This window comes from Neolamprologus multifasciatus, chromosome 4 (genome assembly GCF_963576455.1).
Source record: "Neolamprologus multifasciatus chromosome 4, fNeoMul1.2, whole genome shotgun sequence".
NCBI classification, from domain to species: domain Eukaryota; kingdom Metazoa; phylum Chordata; class Actinopteri; order Cichliformes; family Cichlidae; genus Neolamprologus; species Neolamprologus multifasciatus.
The window spans coordinates 25292307-25309314 of NC_140442.1; the positions used below are offsets into that span (position 1 = coordinate 25292307).

Here is a 17008-nt window from a genome sequence, read left to right on the forward strand (position 1 = left end):
GGAGAAAAAAACTCGTTGAAACAAAGAGTCGTAGACCAACCCACTGCAGCAAGTTCAGTCCTGCCCTCCTCTATTCCCACAGCACAGTCGCGTGTGGCTGTAGTGCGCTGTGATCGCAGAGCCTGCGTCCTCTCCTCCTGCCGAGGGCTCATTTCAAACTCTTTCTGGATATTTCAACGTTTTTAAGGTGCGTTAAAAGTTTTGTTCTCTAACTTTTTTTTTTAGTTTGTTTCTTTTTATTCTGCGTGCGTAAAATGTATGACTCGCTTTAAAACTCATCAGTGTAGTTCATTTTGACTTCATATCGTGTGTTGGCCAGTTCTTATTTTACGTATGGCAATTAAGGCTAGACTTAGTTGTTAAATAAATAAATGACAAAGTAAATGAAATACAATACAAAAAGCACAGGGTTAATTATGTTATCTATAGGACTTGTAGGTTTGGAGAGGTTAATGCAAATTTACGCATGAATGGCAAATGGCTCTCTATGAGCTGGGAGCCACTTTAAAGTTTTTATGTGTAGTAGCAGTGAAAGAAAACATTAATTTAAGACATTAAAAAGCAGAAAACTATAGCTTCTACTGCAACGAATTAAGGAAAATGATCAATTACAGCTTCCTCGTTATTTCCATTCAAGCTTAAACCATTTTCCCCGATGAATTCATTACAGCTATTTTGAAGTTGTTACAGTAAATGGTCATTTCCCGTTGGAGACTTCCTATCCTCATTAGTCATTAATGTGATTCCAATCGAGTGTAGTCCTTTTATTATTATTGTTGCATTTTCGAATATTGGAGTTTAAGTGATCCCCTATTTCCTTTCCTCCGCTGTTTCACGTCTCACGTTTACTTTTTCCTCTCTTGTTTTACGCAGGTTCGCTATCATCGCCTCCTAGTGCGCGCTCCAAGCATTGAAGATTTTGATTTTTGGAGGAAACTTTGTCATACCACAGGAAATCCTAAGTGATAGCATCAAAGGAAGGCTTTCCACCCTGCATATTTAAGTTCTGAAAGAAGAAACAATGCCCAGGTGGAGGACTGTGTGACACTTCATCTGTGGATCTAACCTAAAATCAGAAAAGGCAAAGAAAAAAAATCTCTGGGAAACACAACAACGTGCTGCCTGTGTTGCTGCAGCCCCATCTTTTACCCCAAGGCCTACCTCTGCAACTATGTCTGTGATGTTTAGTGAGTACCAGAACAAGACCGTCATCACAGAGCACTACAGGTACGTGGGCAAGCTCGACAATGAGAAGTACCAGCAAGACGGACTCAAACCCGAGGCCATTGCGTTCCTGCTGGTCTGTCTGCTAATTGTTGCAGAAAACGCTGTGGTGCTTCTGGCCATATGGAAGAACAAGAAGTTCCACGTTCCTATGTACTACCTACTGGGCAATCTGACTCTCTCTGACCTGCTCGCAGGCTTCACCTACATGGTGAACATCATTACGTCTGGTGTCCACACATTAAACATGACACCTGTGATGTATTTCCTGCGTGAGGGTGGTGTGTTCATCATGCTGGCCGCCTCCGTCATCAGCCTGCTGGCCATCGCCATCGAGCGCCATGTCACCATGGTGAGGATGAAGCCGTACCAGGGCAATAAACAGGGACGCATGTTCGCTCTGATTGGAGCGAGCTGGGTGCTGTCTGTATTCCTGGGTGTCCTGCCAGTCCTCGGCTGGAACTGCATGGGTAAACTGGGCCAGTGCTCCACAGTCCTGCCACTCTACGCCAAGAGTTACATCCTCTTCTGCATCACCATCTTCAGCGCCATCCTTATGTCCATCGTGGTCCTGTACGTCCGCATCTTCCGCATCGTCAAGGCCAACACTCAACGCCTCGCTTCGGTTCCGCACCGGAAAGGTCTTTACCGCAAGTCCCAGAAGTACATGGCCCTGCTGAAGACAGTCACCATAGTGCTGGGAGTCTTCATCGCATGCTGGCTGCCTCTCTTCATCCTCCTCCTGCTGGATTTCTCCTGTCCAACCGGAAGGTGCAAGGTGCTCCATAAGGCAGACTACTTCCTGGGCATCGCTATGATCAACTCTCTTCTTAACCCCATCATCTACACCCTGACCAGCAAGGACATGAGGAGGGCCATCATCAGGCTGCTCTGCCGACCCTGCCTCATGACAGAAGACGGGCAGGTGAAGAAAATCGGGATGCCCTTCCTGGATTGTAGCACCACTAAGACGCAGACGGATGCAGCTTCACACAGGCTGGAGGGCCTGGACACGACAGTCTCCTCCGGTAACTTTACACCCTCGACGATTAAAGCCATTTATCCTAGGATATCTAGGACATGACACGGTGCCTCGCTCTTGAATTAACACTGACAGCAAGCACTCGGACTAAGAACTTTGCCTCTAGTGTGTGATTCGATGACCCCTTCTGAACTAAGACGCATTATCGACTATGCAACAGAAGTTGAAGTTTTGTGTTGTGCACTCTGACATTGTTTCAGTTCTCATCTAAAGAATGTGCAACATGTTTGTGGCGATGTCCAAACAGGGAGAAAGACCTTTATGGTTAAGCATTCAGTGTAAAAATCTAAACATTTATGTTCACAATTCATATAAAAGTGTGACAGTGACTAACAGAAACATCAGTGCCTTAAATAGTAGCTTTAAGTTTCGTGTAGGAAAACAACAACAACAAAAACAGCATTAGTTTTTTTTCTTCCTTTGACTTCTTAACAAGGCCAGTATTCTGATCGAGCACTTAGCAGTGTTTGCACGTACAGAGAAATCAAAGAGTGTGTGCAGATGTTTCACATAAATGCATTTTGATAGAGTGAAACCAAAGCCAAAGCATGAGATTCATCCTTATCTCTCCTCAGCCTATGTAGCACATAATGATATGTTGTCATAAATGTGGAGCATCCACACCCAGCAAAGCTGCTGCCAAACCCATGTAATGTCTGCCATATGAGTTTCTGGTCAGTGGCAATGCTCAGTAGAGGCCCCCCCCCTCCTTTTCCTCTGCCAACATCATACGCTCAGTGGCCTAGAGGACGTCATACGGGGGGGCTGAGCTGGGTGGTTCGCTGCTTTGGAGGTCCTTTTAACATATGTAGCGACACATGATGAATACCTAAAAGCAATAAAAGCTGACAGCGGAGGCTTGTAGACGCCTTCTGGGTTTGACAGAGCAGTATGTGGCAGTGAGATGTTTTAGCTGTGGACTTTGGAGAAAGCTCGAGCTCGTTGTGTTTGATGAAATGATGTAAACTTTTTTTTTTCCTCAGCTTTAACTGATGCAGCAGCAACAGTAGCGACCGATCACAACCCATCAGAGTGTGTGCAACCTGGTGAATTAATTCTGTACTTATTTTAATACTGTACATTAATGAGAGTAAAATATATATATTTACAGTTTTTTGTATACTTTGTAAATACTTCTAACCTACTTGCGTAGTATTTTTTTGTATAATTGTCATTTAAGTTATGATGGTTTTATAAGTGCACTGAATAAAAATATGTGAACGATTTTTACATCGAGGTCTTTGTGTCTTCTAAAGTTTCACAAGTCTCACAAGAGGTCGACATCCTTCCTGTTTCTCGCTATGAAAATATACATATACCTGGCACTTCCTGACTTATACAATAGGAAAACAATAAAATTACCAACTCGAGATATAAGAAAAAGTCAGTAATAGACAGGTTTAAAAATGTCACCTCTCTATCACCTACTGTACATGGAGAAAAATGTGAAGTCACGCAATAAACGATGTGCTTGTAGCACTTTGTGTTTGATTTGACACATTTCTGGTACTCCGAGACGAAACAACACAGTTACTTACTAAAGCTGGTCTTAAATTATCACGCTGCTACTTAATTGATACTAAAATAACTAAACCGACCACAAGTGGAGCATTTACCAAGTAAACACAGAAGCATCACTTAAATAATTCGGCAGAACTGAAAGCTCAAATACCTACTCAAACATCATCAAAGGAAAGCTCAAGAATACTACACTGGAACGTGGGCTTAAGTGACAAAACCCCACCTCCATGGAAACCACTTGCCAAAACCACCGAATGATGTGTGCTGAGGCAGAGGTATCGATGAAGTTGCAGAAAGAAAAAAAACAAAACTGTGCGCTTAATGCTCTGTTTACCGTAAGGAAACCACATTCTGGTAGCTGTGAATTTATGCCTCCCTAAGTCTGTATATGTCATCCTGCCCACTCTAAACCAAGCACCAACCTGCAAAGAAAGGGGTGACTTAGTTCTTGTAGAACAAGGCCTGAGGGTATATAACACAACCCACAGTGTCATGCGTGGGCAACCAGGATACTTTATATTTGAAAATCTTTCTCCTGCTGCAAATGCACAACTTGCTAGTTCAGCAAAGCCACATATAAATGATGTTGGGGGGATTTTAATGGCCTCGTAGTTCATGTTTTACTTTTGAAAAAGAAAGGCCCAACAACAGCCACTGCAGACTGGACATAGAGGGAAAATTCAAATAAATAACTAAACTTGATATTTTTATTTGGATGTTTAAGGTGATCAATAAAAACTAAAGAGCTAAAATTACAGGAGTGTGATTGCCAAATCAAACTAGATTCTGATAATAAAATTACACTGACAAGTGTAAAGCTATTAAATTAAATACTAAGACACCCAGTTTATAATAAATTAATTAGACTACCTTGATATGGTGGTGTTAATGAAGGGGAAAAAATGAAAACCTTTATTTACTGATTTAACCTCTAAATCTTTTTTTAAATCTGTCAACAGGCTTTTCCTTTAATCTTTAAACTATACGACACTCAGTAAAGCAAAATACCATCTCTAAAGACATTTAAAAAAGCTGTAGATGACGCTCTACAGCGACATCTAGTGACCGTCAAACCACTCAGTCTCATCCCATCCTCATTACTGAAACACATTAGACTGACGGCACCCCGACCAACATTTTAGGCACTAAACAAAAAGGCACAAATCCAAGTGTGTGACAATTTTAATTTTTAAAAACACGAGAACAGAACACGCACATCCACAGACAAACAAAAATAACACACTCAACACCTCTGACTACTTCACATCCGTCCTTCGGCTACCACTCGGTGCTGACGAAGCCCCACAGCTGGTCGCTTACATCAATGCGAGAGCGCGATGAGGTGTCGATGTTGATGGGGGTTGCCAGGTCTGCACCATAGTGCACTGCAATGTAAGGAAAGAAGCTGATGGTCTGAAGCCACATCAACACCAAACTTCAAGTACATGAGAAGATGGTACACTGAAAATGAGAAAACGTGACTGTACCTCCTTTTAAAATGTTCGCCGGGGTGTCATATTCCCACTTGATCTTGGTTATTAGGTAGTAGACCTGAGCCACGTATCTGTTAAAAAAGAAAGAGAAAAGAAATAAGAACAAACAGAATTCACAGTCAATGCTTCAGATCATCTCTGACTACATGCCTGCACAGTGCAGCGTTTAAAGCTCTTTACAGACATGTTGCCTTTTCTATTTTAACAGGAAGTACCATAAAAGGGTTAGAATATAAAAACATAAGGAAGTACCGGTACCATTTTAAAAAAACAAACAAACAAACAATTAATTGATTAAAAATAAAAAATCAAGATCTGGCCATAGTGGCAATTATTCAAACTCATAACATTTTTTAAAAAGCATATAAAAAGTGAAATACTCGAGGTGGGAATCATCAGATACAATAATATTGAGATTTTAAACATTCTGGATCTGCTGATTATTGCAGTACATTACATTGTGATTTAGCACCTTTTTCAACTGCAAATGATGTCCTCAAAGTTAAACCTTGTCAGTTATATCCAATGCGATAAAGTTCTCTCACTTCAGTTATTTTTTGCTGAAAGATGATATTATCAAACATACCGACACTGACACTCAAACCTGCCATTAGACAGCATCAGTCTGCAATCAGTCTGACACTGAATGGGGTCAAGCTGGCAATTACATGCAATCTATTTCTGATAATACACCAATTAATTGTAATATAACTTCAAAAATCACTGTTGCTGTCTACATAGACAAATTCACATTTAACAAAAATTGATATTTAATTATTGCAGTGAGCAATCTGTATTTAGAAATCAGATAGTTATCCGCAAACCTTCAACAATCTCTCTGAGTGACTGCGTCAGTCCAAGTCAGAGTGCAACTGTTTGGAGAAAGGTTGCCCCCTATCAGGTGAACCGCACAATCGCAACTCAGTCACCACAAGTTGCAGAATGTGAAAAAAAATCAATAGGAAGTCACCGACTTAGACGTAAGAACGCTGCTGTTGTGTGACTCAGCCATTAGATTGCTCTGAAATAGGAGGTAGCTTTGCCATGCTAAGTGTAACCAGTGTTGATTTAATGCAAGTTTGCTCAGCCAACATTATACCAGGTGGTGCATGAGATGAGCACTCTTATTCATCATACTCCCAGACTATTTTAATTTATTATTTATTAAAATGTTCATAATAAAGCCTTCATTCAATAGCTGATATAAGCATATTCAAACTTTGATCATTCATATCCAGTATGCATAATAAGAAATGCTGTTTACTCCAGAGCTGTCAAAAGCCCGGGCAACATTAAAAGGCAACCGTTTGGAGAAGCATGGCAGAAAACTATCACTGTTACAAAAACAGTAAACTGGAAGTGCAGGTTTGCAGCAAATTCAGAAGAAAGATTTCCACAAACACCCACAGGCAACAAACTCACTTCCACTTCCATTTAACTTTATCAAAACTTTGATTATTGTCATAACTGATTATTTGTTAATCCTGACTGTCAAGATGTGTCTTCATTGCATTAAATATTTTACAGTAAAGTGATTTTTTTTAAATCACCTTAAATGGTTGAATATTGTAATGCTAAATAAAAAGGTAAACATAAATTATTTTTGCAGAGGTCTGTGCACATCTCTGGCAACTACAGGCATGCATGCTGCTTTTTTTCCTCTCTCTGTGATATTTATAGGGCAATGCTGATGCTAGAATGCAACAACAAAACAAAAAAACCCTGATGTTCACACTTTGCTTCATGTGCAGCCTGTTAGGCAGCACTCACTGTGCTGTGCAGCCTGTTAGGCATGCACAGCACAGTGAGATTGTGACATAAAGCTGGTGTGTCAGGCAAGATTAATTTTATGATCATGTTTTTGCTGTTTGGGGTAATCTCTGCTCGTGAAAAACAATGATTTACTTAGCTACCTCAGCAACTAAGGTCAAAGAAACACATGCTCACAGTTGTAATCTCATGCTTGCTTATGCATTAATGTGACTTTTTTGGAATGACTGCATAACTGAACCACCACTACTACCATCCATCTGTGCAAGTCAAACACACATTAAAAAGTGAACTTTCCAGACCATGAGAACCATTTATGAGAATTCGATAACTTAAACATGACTTTTTAAGAACCATCTCACATCCATCCTGGTAAAAAAGTTGAAAGAATTTAAAGAAAAATCCCAGAATTAAAAAATATCCAGATTGTCTTCACTGTTCACACTGAATGGTGTTGTAACATGTAAAGTTGAGAGCATCTGCACTTTTACTGTTGCTGCACAACTGCACACACATATATATTCTTAGACTTGTCTAAATCTTATTTGAGATGAAACCCTTTTTTAACTAACTGTACCACACTCACACTGCTGAAGGGATGACCTCGGTGGTGTCTTCTTCGACTTCACTCTGAAGAATCTCGAGCTCATTTTCAGCGTTTCTCAGACTCTCCAACTCTTTTTGAAGAAACCTGGAGGAGGGTTCAGGAAGATAACAAATAAAATGGACTTGTTTTATAGCCGTTTTTCTTCATGACAAACACCTATAAAAAAGGATACTGTAATTCTGAGTCAGTGATCTGGCTCTTCGCTGTGCACTGCCTCAGCTGCTCCTCCAAGCTCTCCAGCTCCTTCTCCCTTCGCATCTTCTCCTGTTCCATGTCCAACAGCCTCTGACCTGCATTCTCTTCAATCTGAGCCAAATCTGAGGATGGAGGACAGTGACACACAGAGGGAATACAATAAAGTTTTTCTGACACAGACAGTTTACACGAGTGCCACAAAATTTCACAGCCTTCCCTTTGGATTCATGTGCCCATGAAAATGCACACGATGGTGTAAAAGGAACAAACAGGCTGTTTGCTTACCTTTTAAAATCTGTGTGACAATCTTCGCTGTGTCTGTGTGTTGATCAAAAAGAGCCTGATGCTCATCTTTCAGTCCTTTCAGTTTGTCAGGCTGACTGCTGTTGATGAATCCCACCAAAGCCTCCCCAGTCTCCTCCAAGTCTTGAAATTTATGACCTTGAGCCATAGTGGGCAGCTAGAAAGCACAGAAGATACTAGATTAAAGTGAAAACATGTCGGTTAATGCTGTGAAAGAGTTTATGAAGACTCATTAAGCTTCAGGGGTAAACATGCAACCGTGAGAAACACCCAGATGAGTTAGTCTGACTGTGTAATAACACAAAGTAAAGTTTGAGTATCTTGATAATTCCGTTTAACAAGGGGAAGAGATTATTTTCGCTCTTGGACATACGTTCCTGTTACAAACTGTACGTTAAAAAGTTTAGAAAACATTACTTTCCATTTTAAGCGCTATAGGTAATATTTTAAGGCCCATAAAGACTTGTCTACGTTTACGAATCAAAGCTTCCTTTGAACGGTAGTTGCGTATCAAGCTAGCATGCTCTAAAAAGGCTAACAAACACAGTACGAGTGCCCAACAATATCTTTCAGGTTATGTCAATCAAGTAACAACAGGGCTATGGAAGGAAGAAGCATGTTTTGAGGTCAAATTAGAACAGTAAACATACCGACTAGCACTCCTCCAGGATTCAAATTCACCCGCTGCTTCTTTTCTTCTTCGTTGGTAGTAGCCTGACTTTCAGACCGTCCTTAAGCTCATACCGCCCCCTAATGTACACCAGTCAAATGACAAAACATGTGAGGACTACTTGACTTTACAGAAATTCCTGTTGTAATTTTACTTTAAATTTCCCACTTTAAGTGATTTTAACACGTTGGTTAATCATTTAACTTTGCAGATGTCGACCTTTTAAAGCAGCTTTGCATGAGGAATTGAATAAGGTACAAGTTTTGTGTATTGATACACTTTCAACCCCCCCCCCCACTTGTTATTTTTCCAACTATAGTTGGAAATGTTTTTTTCCCCCAACCAGTCGCTTCTGAAACTGGCCAAAACAAAAGATACAACCCACTCAATACAGCAAATTAATTTTGCAGTTATAAGACAGGCCAAACAACAGGCTGTTTTGAGCACAGAGCTATGATGCACTTCTAAGAGCCCCCGTGGATGACATTTAAAACAAACCACAATGCCATTGGGGTTTCAGGAATTAGCAATTCATGCAGGTTCTCAGGGGTCCAGTACATCAATAAGCTGCTGCCAGATCTGAGTCATAAATGCCTGACATACAAAAACCACCCACACCTAACCATAAGCGTGCACAAATGACTCCAACCAATGCAAGAGTCACGAGATTAAACAGGACTGGAGCTTCAGGTTTTCATAGCTACCATTTAATACACATTTTATTTACATTATACAGTCAAAAGGGTCAATGAAGAAGTGAAACATTTGGAAAATTTGCCATTTTTCTCCGTGCTGTATTTCACACCATGATTATGAAGGATTGTATCTGAAACAGTGGCAGAGCTGTCACGCTTTCTTCTGCTTCTCCTTCTTCTCCTGAGCTTTTCGTTTTTGTCTGCCGAGCTGTCTGAAGTACAATCTCTTGGGGTTCAGGCCATAGGCCTTCAGTCTCTGCCTACTGAACTCCCGGCCGCCTATCTTCACCCCGATTCTTCCTGAGAGGATACGGCCACCTGAATGCTTGTGCTTCTTCTTAGACCATTTCGGTCTCTCAGTCCCACTTTTCACTTCTTCTGGTTTAGCTGCTGCCACCGCCTCCTCTGTAATCTGGGGTTCTCCTTTATGTTTCTTCTTCTTGGGAATCAGAATCTCCTCCTCGATGGCATCCCCGGCCTCCTGAAGAGCCTGAACAAGAGTCTGTTCTGTAGAGTCCACAGGGGGGACTGCACTACCATCCTCTGCTTCTGTGTTTTGCTTCTCAGCGTTCTTCAGACGATCTCTTCGCTTCTTGCCCACCTTTGTCTTGGCCTCAATCGCATCTTCATCGCCTCTGTAGGGTAAATTAACATGGTCACATATTAATAAAATGATTGGAACACATTCATTAATACAGTAGATCAATATGTTACTCACTCCAGATACACAGAGTTAAGGATTTCCCTCTTCTTCCTGTCATTCTGAGCCTTGATTTTATAGTTCTTCAGATCACTCAGCTCTTCCTTTTCAGACCTGTCAAAACAAAGAAGAAAAGATGAACAAAAGACATCAGATAAAGGGACGAGACGCTTTAAAGAAGACAGAACCAGTGTACCTGAACATGCACGTCTTCCTCAGAGAGCACCAGCGGTTCAGCTCCTTGTCATTAGCCTTTATAATCTGCGGAGAGGAAGCAGCCTCATTAGTTCAAATCAATTTTTGGTTAATTTTTGCATTTGCTGCCACTTCATCAAATCACTGTGTGGTCTGCTCAGAGAGAAGATTACGCTGAGATCATTCCCTGGTCAGAGCTCTCCCCAGAAGGAAGCAATACCAGATCAATCTAGCCAAGGCTCATCACCGCAGAACAATTCACCTACAGCCTAAACACTGTCTCCCACACATGCTCTGCAGCTTTGAACTCTTCTATACGCTGGTGCATGTGGGAACAGAACAGTGGGTGTCATGTGCCCGGACTCATGCATGGCCAGATCAAATAATGAGAGCAAATGAGATTATCCACAACCTAATGTGCACTACATGGCTACTGCAACACATCCATGACATCATTAAGAGCCAATATGGAGGCTACAAGAAGACTAAAACACTGAGGACACAGCTAAGTGAGCTGACTTCAGCTTAATGTGGTAATCATCATTAACCTGCCACTGTGCAAAAATGAAAAGCCTGCAAGTGCAACCTCTCTCACCTCATCAGTGGTCAGGCCAAAGTCATTGGGCACCACCTGCCTGTAGCGAAACCTGCACGGGAGGTCATCGATGATGTCCTCGTAGTCCAGCCTGTAGTACTCGTCCAAGTACTGCTCGAAGCTCTTCTCCTCTGAAATGACAGCGCGCCATCAGACAACCTCCACGCTGTGTGTTAGAGAGCACGTGCGAGCTTTAACGGCACTTACGAGGATCAAACACAGGTTTGTTCTTGGTGATGACCTCTGCAAAGTGAGACTTCTTTTTTTTCTTGCCCATTTGAGGCAGATCCTCCTTCTTCATCATCTTCCTCTCCTTTTTCTTCTTCTTCTTGGAAACTGTTTGCTGACTGGGGTCATAGTCTGCGTCCATCTGCAGAAACAGGTTTAAACAAAGATCTTTTAGTGAGAGAGACTGTTGATCAGGACAATCAGCATCAGACAACTGATCAGTAAGGAGCACAAGCTCACATTAAAGTCTTGATCCTCGCAGTAGGGTTCAGCAGCACTGTACTCCTCTCCATCATACTCCTCGCCATAGTCCTCCTCGCGTTCCTCTCCGGTCCAAGTGTCCCAGTTCCAGTGCTCTGACACACACAGCAGGTTATGTTCAGACATTTATGCAAAAAATAAACTGAGCGCCACAATCACATCAAACTTCTACTCATGACTCAGTGCAACCCAGAAACGTGTATTTAGCACATGTTAGCTTCAATCTGATTAAAACTGGCATCTCAGTTAGCTCACCCTCCAGCTCATCATCATCCTCAAACTGAGGCTTCTCATCCTCCTCCTCTCCGTAGTATTCATCGCCAAAGAATTTCTGCAAACACAAACTGCCGGTGAAGTTAAACGAGACTTTCGGTTCCTTCTTCGACCTCCTGGTTTAAATGCTGGAGCAGAGAAATCTGCCAAACGCAACGCAGCTGTGTGAACCGCAGGAGGCCGGCCATCGTTAAGGTCAACGCCGACAGCTGTTGCTTTGCTGCTCCTGCTCTGGATCAGAAGCTTTATCAATATTACAATCATAGCAGGTAGCTTGTTTACGCCACTTCCCCCTCCTTTCTCTCTCTACGACTGAAAAAAATACATTTTCCATAAATGAGTCCAAATTTTGGGTTATAATCCTTCTGTTTAATCTCTCAAGTCTCAGATCAACCCTAACAAGGTTTCAGAAATTTCTCCCCCAAAAAAGATTTTTTTCAAATGTTATATGACATCAAGTTGTTTCATTGTTATCTTGTTACTTATCACTGGAATATAAAACCAGTCCTCTAAATGTGGGTAGCAGTAAATTTTCATACTTTCCTTTGTGATCCACGATCATATGCCACTGATTGTTTGGCTCCTCCCAACAGAGTATATGTGGGTTTTATCTCCTCCCTCCAAAGTGTGTGTTTGTGTGTGTAGCAGGATTTATGGTCCCGCAAATGTGTCTTCCTTACATCAAGTCCTGGTAAGTTTTACAGCAGATTCTAATAATTTCTTCTCAAGTCACAGCATGCCTTGGCACGTCCGTACCTCTCTGAAGGTTTAACCCTGCACACTCGCACTAGATCCGTGTGTTGTACTGAGCAAATGCTCCCAGCTGTCCCTAGGTCCAGATTAAAACACAGGTAAATTTGCCCTCTCCAACACCAAACATTAAAAAGTGACATAAAATAATTTTTTTTAAATGATTTTGTTTTATAAAAAATAAGCTAAATTCTGGCATGTTTATTTTTTGTTATTTTACATGTTTTTTTGTTGATTAACGTGTTCTATCCTAATGCTTTATCACTGCAGTGTGCAGCACCTTTTTTAGCTTTAGCAACTAATACCATTCACTCTATGATTACATCGTGGTAAAACGTTATGCGTATAAAAAGCAGCATCCTCACCAAATAAATACGAACAATTGTTGTTGTTCACTGGTGTAAAGCCTGAAGTTTGTTTGGATGATTAGCTTATGTACTTGTACAGGATAAAGGTTAAATCGAACCCTTTTTTTAGCCAGTTGTCATGATAAAAGCTAAAAAGCCTGGGATTACAGAGAACCACACCTTGGATTATCTGCATGTGCCACAGTAAACTCCACAGAGATTCTCAGTTTTCATACATGCAACATGGCAGCAGATGGCCCCGCCCCTCCCTGAGCCTGGTTCTGCCAGATGTTTCTTCCTGTTAAAAGGGAGTTTTTCTTCCCCACTGTCAACAAGTGCTTGCTCATATGAGATCATCTGATTGCCGGGGTTTTGTCTGTATTACTGCATTGCTAGCTTTACCTAACAATATAAAGAACCTTCAGACAGCTATTGTTGAGATATTTGGGGATATATAAATAAAGAGTGTGTGTGAGAGTACACTGACCTGCATGAGCTGGTCGTGCTGTTTTGGATCAAAGTCTCCGTCGAGGTCGGCTTGATCGAAAGCGAGCTGCTCGTTCCCCGTCAGCTCCTGGAGCTTCTTCAGCTTCTCCATAATCTCTTTCCTCTTCAGGTTCTTCAACTGCTTCAGCTGCTCCTGCTTCTGTTCTTTCTCCTGAAGTAATTTTTAGGAAAGGGGTCAAATATTAACAAACGAATAAAGGATCAACTTGGATTCCTGTGGGGTTTTTTCCTTCCTTCTCCTACATGATCCACACCTTTTGCTTCCTTTCTTTAATTTCCTCCCTTTTGCGTTTCCTGCGGTCGTCCTTGGTGCGCACAGAGGTGGCGATGTTTCGGGGGTAGGTCTTGACCTCTTGAGAATCGGGCTCTTCAAAGCGGAAGTTGTAGCTCCTCTCAAAGTTTTCCTGGCGCTCTAAGAAAGTCTCCCCCTCCTCCTCTGAATCCTCCACGTCATCCTGAACCACCTCATCGTAGGTTGGGATCCTGCATGTGGCCCAATAAGTCATCGTTAAAGCTGGCAGTGTTTCTTCACTTCACGAGTAAGACATAAACCAACTGGTCCTCCACATACCGTTCATCATCATTGTCATCGTCATCTAGGTAGCCCTTGTTTAGCATGTAATCCCTCAGGAAACGCTCCTTTTCATCCAGCTCTGGGTCATTCCAGTAGTCTTTTAAATATTTCTATATCAACACAAACCATTTATAACCAGTCAGTTAAACACAAACATCTTTCTCAACCAAAATGTAACTTCCTGAAGTCTCTCCAGCCTTTTTTACACACACTCACCATGTCCTTCACCTCCTCTGCACCCTCGAGTTCTGCCTGGCCTTTCAGCCACTCCACATAATCGGCCTCTTCTTTATCCTACGAGCATCCACAGATAAGTTTAACCTGACCTGAAAATCATCTGTAAATGACGCCAATTTAAAGATGATGAGCACCAGGTATCAGCTTCTGACCTTCTCCTCCTGTGTTTTGATCCTCTTGGTCAGCAGCTGGGATGCTCTGTCTGCCTCATCACCTTCATCATCGTCATCGCTGTCCTGGATGAACTTCCGGAAGCTGCAGAGAGAGATTTTGACTTCAGTAAGTAGCCTTTGAGTGCGAGAGTGGGACAGCACGAGGAGTCTCTTAACTTACCTTTCCTTCAGCTCCCTCTGCTCCTGCATGTAGCTGGGAGAGGCGGCTCTCTTTGAAGGAAAACAGAGTTGATTAATGAAAGCATCTGCAGTTTGTTCATTCCTAAGGAGACATATTAGTGAAGAACTTTGCCTACCTCTTTTCTCTTGACAGCCTCCTCATCATCGCTGTCGTCGTCATCATCTTCATATTTGCTGCAAAACAAGAACAAGACGTGTTACAGGCAGAGAGTTAAACAGGAAACACATGAAAGAGGAAAACACCAAATGCTTCCTGACCCACTAAGCAGCGAATCAGGGACTAGCTTTCTTTGGCATCTTACGAGATCTGTGTAATTAATTATAAATACACTTGCTGGCCAATACATTAGGCACACCTGTTCAACAACTAATCACGCAATCACACGGCAGGAAGTCAGTGCACTTAGACATATGGACCATAGTCAAGACAACCTGCTGAAGCTCAAACGAAGCATCAGAATCAGGGAAGATTGTAATTCAAGTGACTCTGAAGATGTGAAAGTTTCTTCAACATGACAATGAATTCGCTGCACTCAGATGGGTTCCATTCATAGGATCTCAATCCAATGGAGCATGTTTGGGATGTGGTGTTTCACTTCGTGGATGTGGGGCTAACCAATCTGAACCAAATGTTTAATGCTGTCATGTCAGTATGAACCAAAATCTCTGATGATTGTTTCCAGCACCTTGTTGAATTGATGCTACAAAGAATTAAGGCAGTCCAGAAGGCAAACAAGGGTGAAAGCAGGTAATAGCATGGTGTAACTAATTAAGTGAGTGTATGATTGTATATGAGTGTATACTGCATCCCTGCCATGTCATTTTGTGACACTTCCCAACCAGAACACCTCAACCTTTTCAGCATTAAGTAAAATAGTTTTTCATATCAGACACCATATCCATCAATACCCATATTGATGTGTCAATATCAGACAGCAATAGCGGCTTACCAGCACATTAGTCAGGCTCTAATTTGGTACTACCTGATATCCCTTATTGATGTAGTCTCAGGCTATTTGATGCAGTTAAACAGACTTTCACTCACCCTTCCCTTTCCAGGATGACTTTTCTTTCATAGTCTTTAAGATACATGGGCTTTACTGCTTTTTCCTTCGAGGTGGAAGGTTTTGCATCACTGCTGGATTCACCTGAAAGCAACAGGTAAGTCACTTCACTGCATGAAGATTATTACTAACCATCACAACAACGCTAATGTCAATACCCAACAATCACCTTCTGAGTAGAACTTAGCATCTCTCTCGTAGATCTTTGGGTCCTTCTTCTTCAGCAGCGACAGAGTCCTGTAAAAATCCCTCTCAACACCAGGGTCCAGCTCCTGAAGGTGAGAAAATCACACACACACAGTTATGCATACAAGCACCTCATTGATAAGGAGTGGAAGCAAAAGAAAAGTTAGAGATGCTAACTGACCACTTCACTGTCATCGGAGCTGGACTCTGAAGACCCCGAGTCACTCTCATCTGCTCGGTCTCCGTAGCGATCCTTCACTGCACAAACACAGCGTGAACGCAGAGATTATAATAGCAACTTTCACATTTCCCTGGAGAAAACAACTACTTTTAAAGCTAGCAATACTTCCCCACGTTGGGACGCTAACACGCTGCTTAGCTAGTGACACACTTACGTCTCTGCAGCTCTTCTTTCTGTCGGTACTTCTCATATTTCTGCGCGAACTGAGAGTTAATCTTCAGCTCCGACTTGCCCGACATGTTTTGACAGAAAAAAAAGTCCCCTGTAGTTTAAATCTCACAAGTAAACACAGCCAAGAGAAGTAATCCAGGTCGCTCACAGAAGCATGGTAACGCTGGAACACGTGGTTTCCGGTGTACGATTCGTGCGTTACGTCGATTGGCCGGCAGGGAGCGCGCGACTACCAGTTTGATGAGTTGAAGCCCCAAATCCTCGAGCTTCCTGTAACTGTAACGCGTATCACGAGATTGTGAGACCTCTACGTCATCGGTGTGACTTTTTTTTCTATCCTGAAAAATCGGAATAACTTGCACATTAGATTTAAATGATCATTTTCACTGCCAGTGCTTCTTTTTTGTTATTTTAAATTGTAACAAAGTTTCGTATATGAAGCAACAAATTACACTCATTTACAAATGTTTATCCCCTTAAAAGATCTTTGCACGAACTAGTTGGATTAATTTAATTTTATCCATATTTGCACATTATGTCAGCTCTTCTGTAAGTGCACATTTTGTGTACCTATTTGGACTGCGTGGCCTACATTTTTACATCATGTTGATTATATTATATTATATTATTTTATTTTATATATATATATATATATATATATATATATATATATATATATATATATATATATATATATATATATATATATATATATATATATATATATATATATATATATATTGCAAAAAGCCATAATTTGGAAAGGAACTTCCAAAAGGAAGTCTGTCAAAATAATATGCATGAAA

The 17008-nt window shown here is 41.5% G+C and overlaps 3 protein-coding genes and 1 non-coding gene across 4 annotated transcripts; 1 reads left to right on the forward strand and 3 right to left on the reverse strand.

The window, feature by feature from the left end:
* Nucleotides 1-3496, forward strand: s1pr5a (sphingosine-1-phosphate receptor 5a). The gene is made up of 2 exons (XM_085157419.1): nt 1-187; nt 874-3496. Exon 2 carries the CDS (start codon nt 1172-1174, stop codon nt 2306-2308), a length of 1137 nt encoding a protein of 378 aa, XP_085013545.1. The 5' UTR covers nt 1-187; nt 874-1171; the 3' UTR covers nt 2309-3496.
* Nucleotides 3497-4951: 1455 nt separating this feature from the next.
* spc24 (SPC24 component of NDC80 kinetochore complex) lies at nt 4952-8900 on the reverse strand. Its single transcript, XM_085157421.1, has 6 exons — nt 8806-8900; nt 8138-8312; nt 7830-7974; nt 7637-7741; nt 5275-5351; nt 4952-5172 (listed from the first exon to the last, which is right to left on the reverse strand). The coding sequence occupies exons 2-6, from the start codon at nt 8301-8303 to the stop codon at nt 5066-5068; spliced, it is 600 nt and encodes a 199-aa protein (XP_085013547.1). The 5' UTR covers nt 8304-8312; nt 8806-8900; the 3' UTR covers nt 4952-5065.
* A 616-nt stretch (nt 8901-9516) lies between these two features.
* Nucleotides 9517-16425, reverse strand: kri1 (KRI1 homolog). Its single transcript, XM_085157418.1, has 18 exons — nt 16186-16425; nt 15972-16048; nt 15774-15876; nt 15586-15688; nt 14657-14714; nt 14521-14570; nt 14340-14442; nt 14167-14244; nt 13948-14060; nt 13631-13859; nt 13357-13527; nt 11755-11830; nt 11479-11594; nt 11218-11380; nt 11011-11141; nt 10417-10481; nt 10239-10334; nt 9517-10155 (listed from the first exon to the last, which is right to left on the reverse strand). The coding sequence occupies exons 1-18, from the start codon at nt 16268-16270 to the stop codon at nt 9672-9674; spliced, it is 2301 nt and encodes a 766-aa protein (XP_085013544.1). The 5' UTR covers nt 16271-16425; the 3' UTR covers nt 9517-9671.
* Nucleotides 10569-10667, reverse strand: LOC146520605 (Z30 small nucleolar RNA). The gene has a single exon (XR_014873947.1). It is a non-coding gene; the product is annotated as a Z30 small nucleolar RNA (small nucleolar RNA).
* Nucleotides 16426-17008: the final 583 nt, after the last annotated feature.

Excerpts from the sequence above, each read along its gene's own strand:
- s1pr5a (XM_085157419.1), top strand. The coding sequence starts at position 1,172 with ATGTCTGTGATGTTTAGTGAGTACCAGAACAAGACCGTCATCACAGAG.
- spc24 (XM_085157421.1), bottom strand. The coding sequence starts at position 8,303 with ATGGCTCAAGGTCATAAATTTCAAGACTTGGAGGAGACTGGGGAGGCT. Across the intron at positions 5,352-7,636 it reads GAGGTCATCCCTTCAGCAGT|ATACGTGGCTCAGGTCTACT; the intron begins GTGAGTGTGGTA and ends CTTTTTTAACAG. Across the intron at positions 5,173-5,274 it reads GGCGAACATTTTAAAAGGAG|TGCACTATGGTGCAGACCTG; the intron begins GTACAGTCACGT and ends CTTACATTGCAG.
- kri1 (XM_085157418.1), bottom strand. The coding sequence starts at position 16,270 with ATGTCGGGCAAGTCGGAGCTGAAGATTAACTCTCAGTTCGCGCAGAAA. Across the intron at positions 14,061-14,166 it reads CAGAGGAGGTGAAGGACATG|AAATATTTAAAAGACTACTG; the intron begins GTGAGTGTGTGT and ends GTGTTGATATAG. Across the intron at positions 11,381-11,478 it reads GCGAGGATCAAGACTTTAAT|ATGGACGCAGACTATGACCC; the intron begins GTGAGCTTGTGC and ends CTGTTTCTGCAG.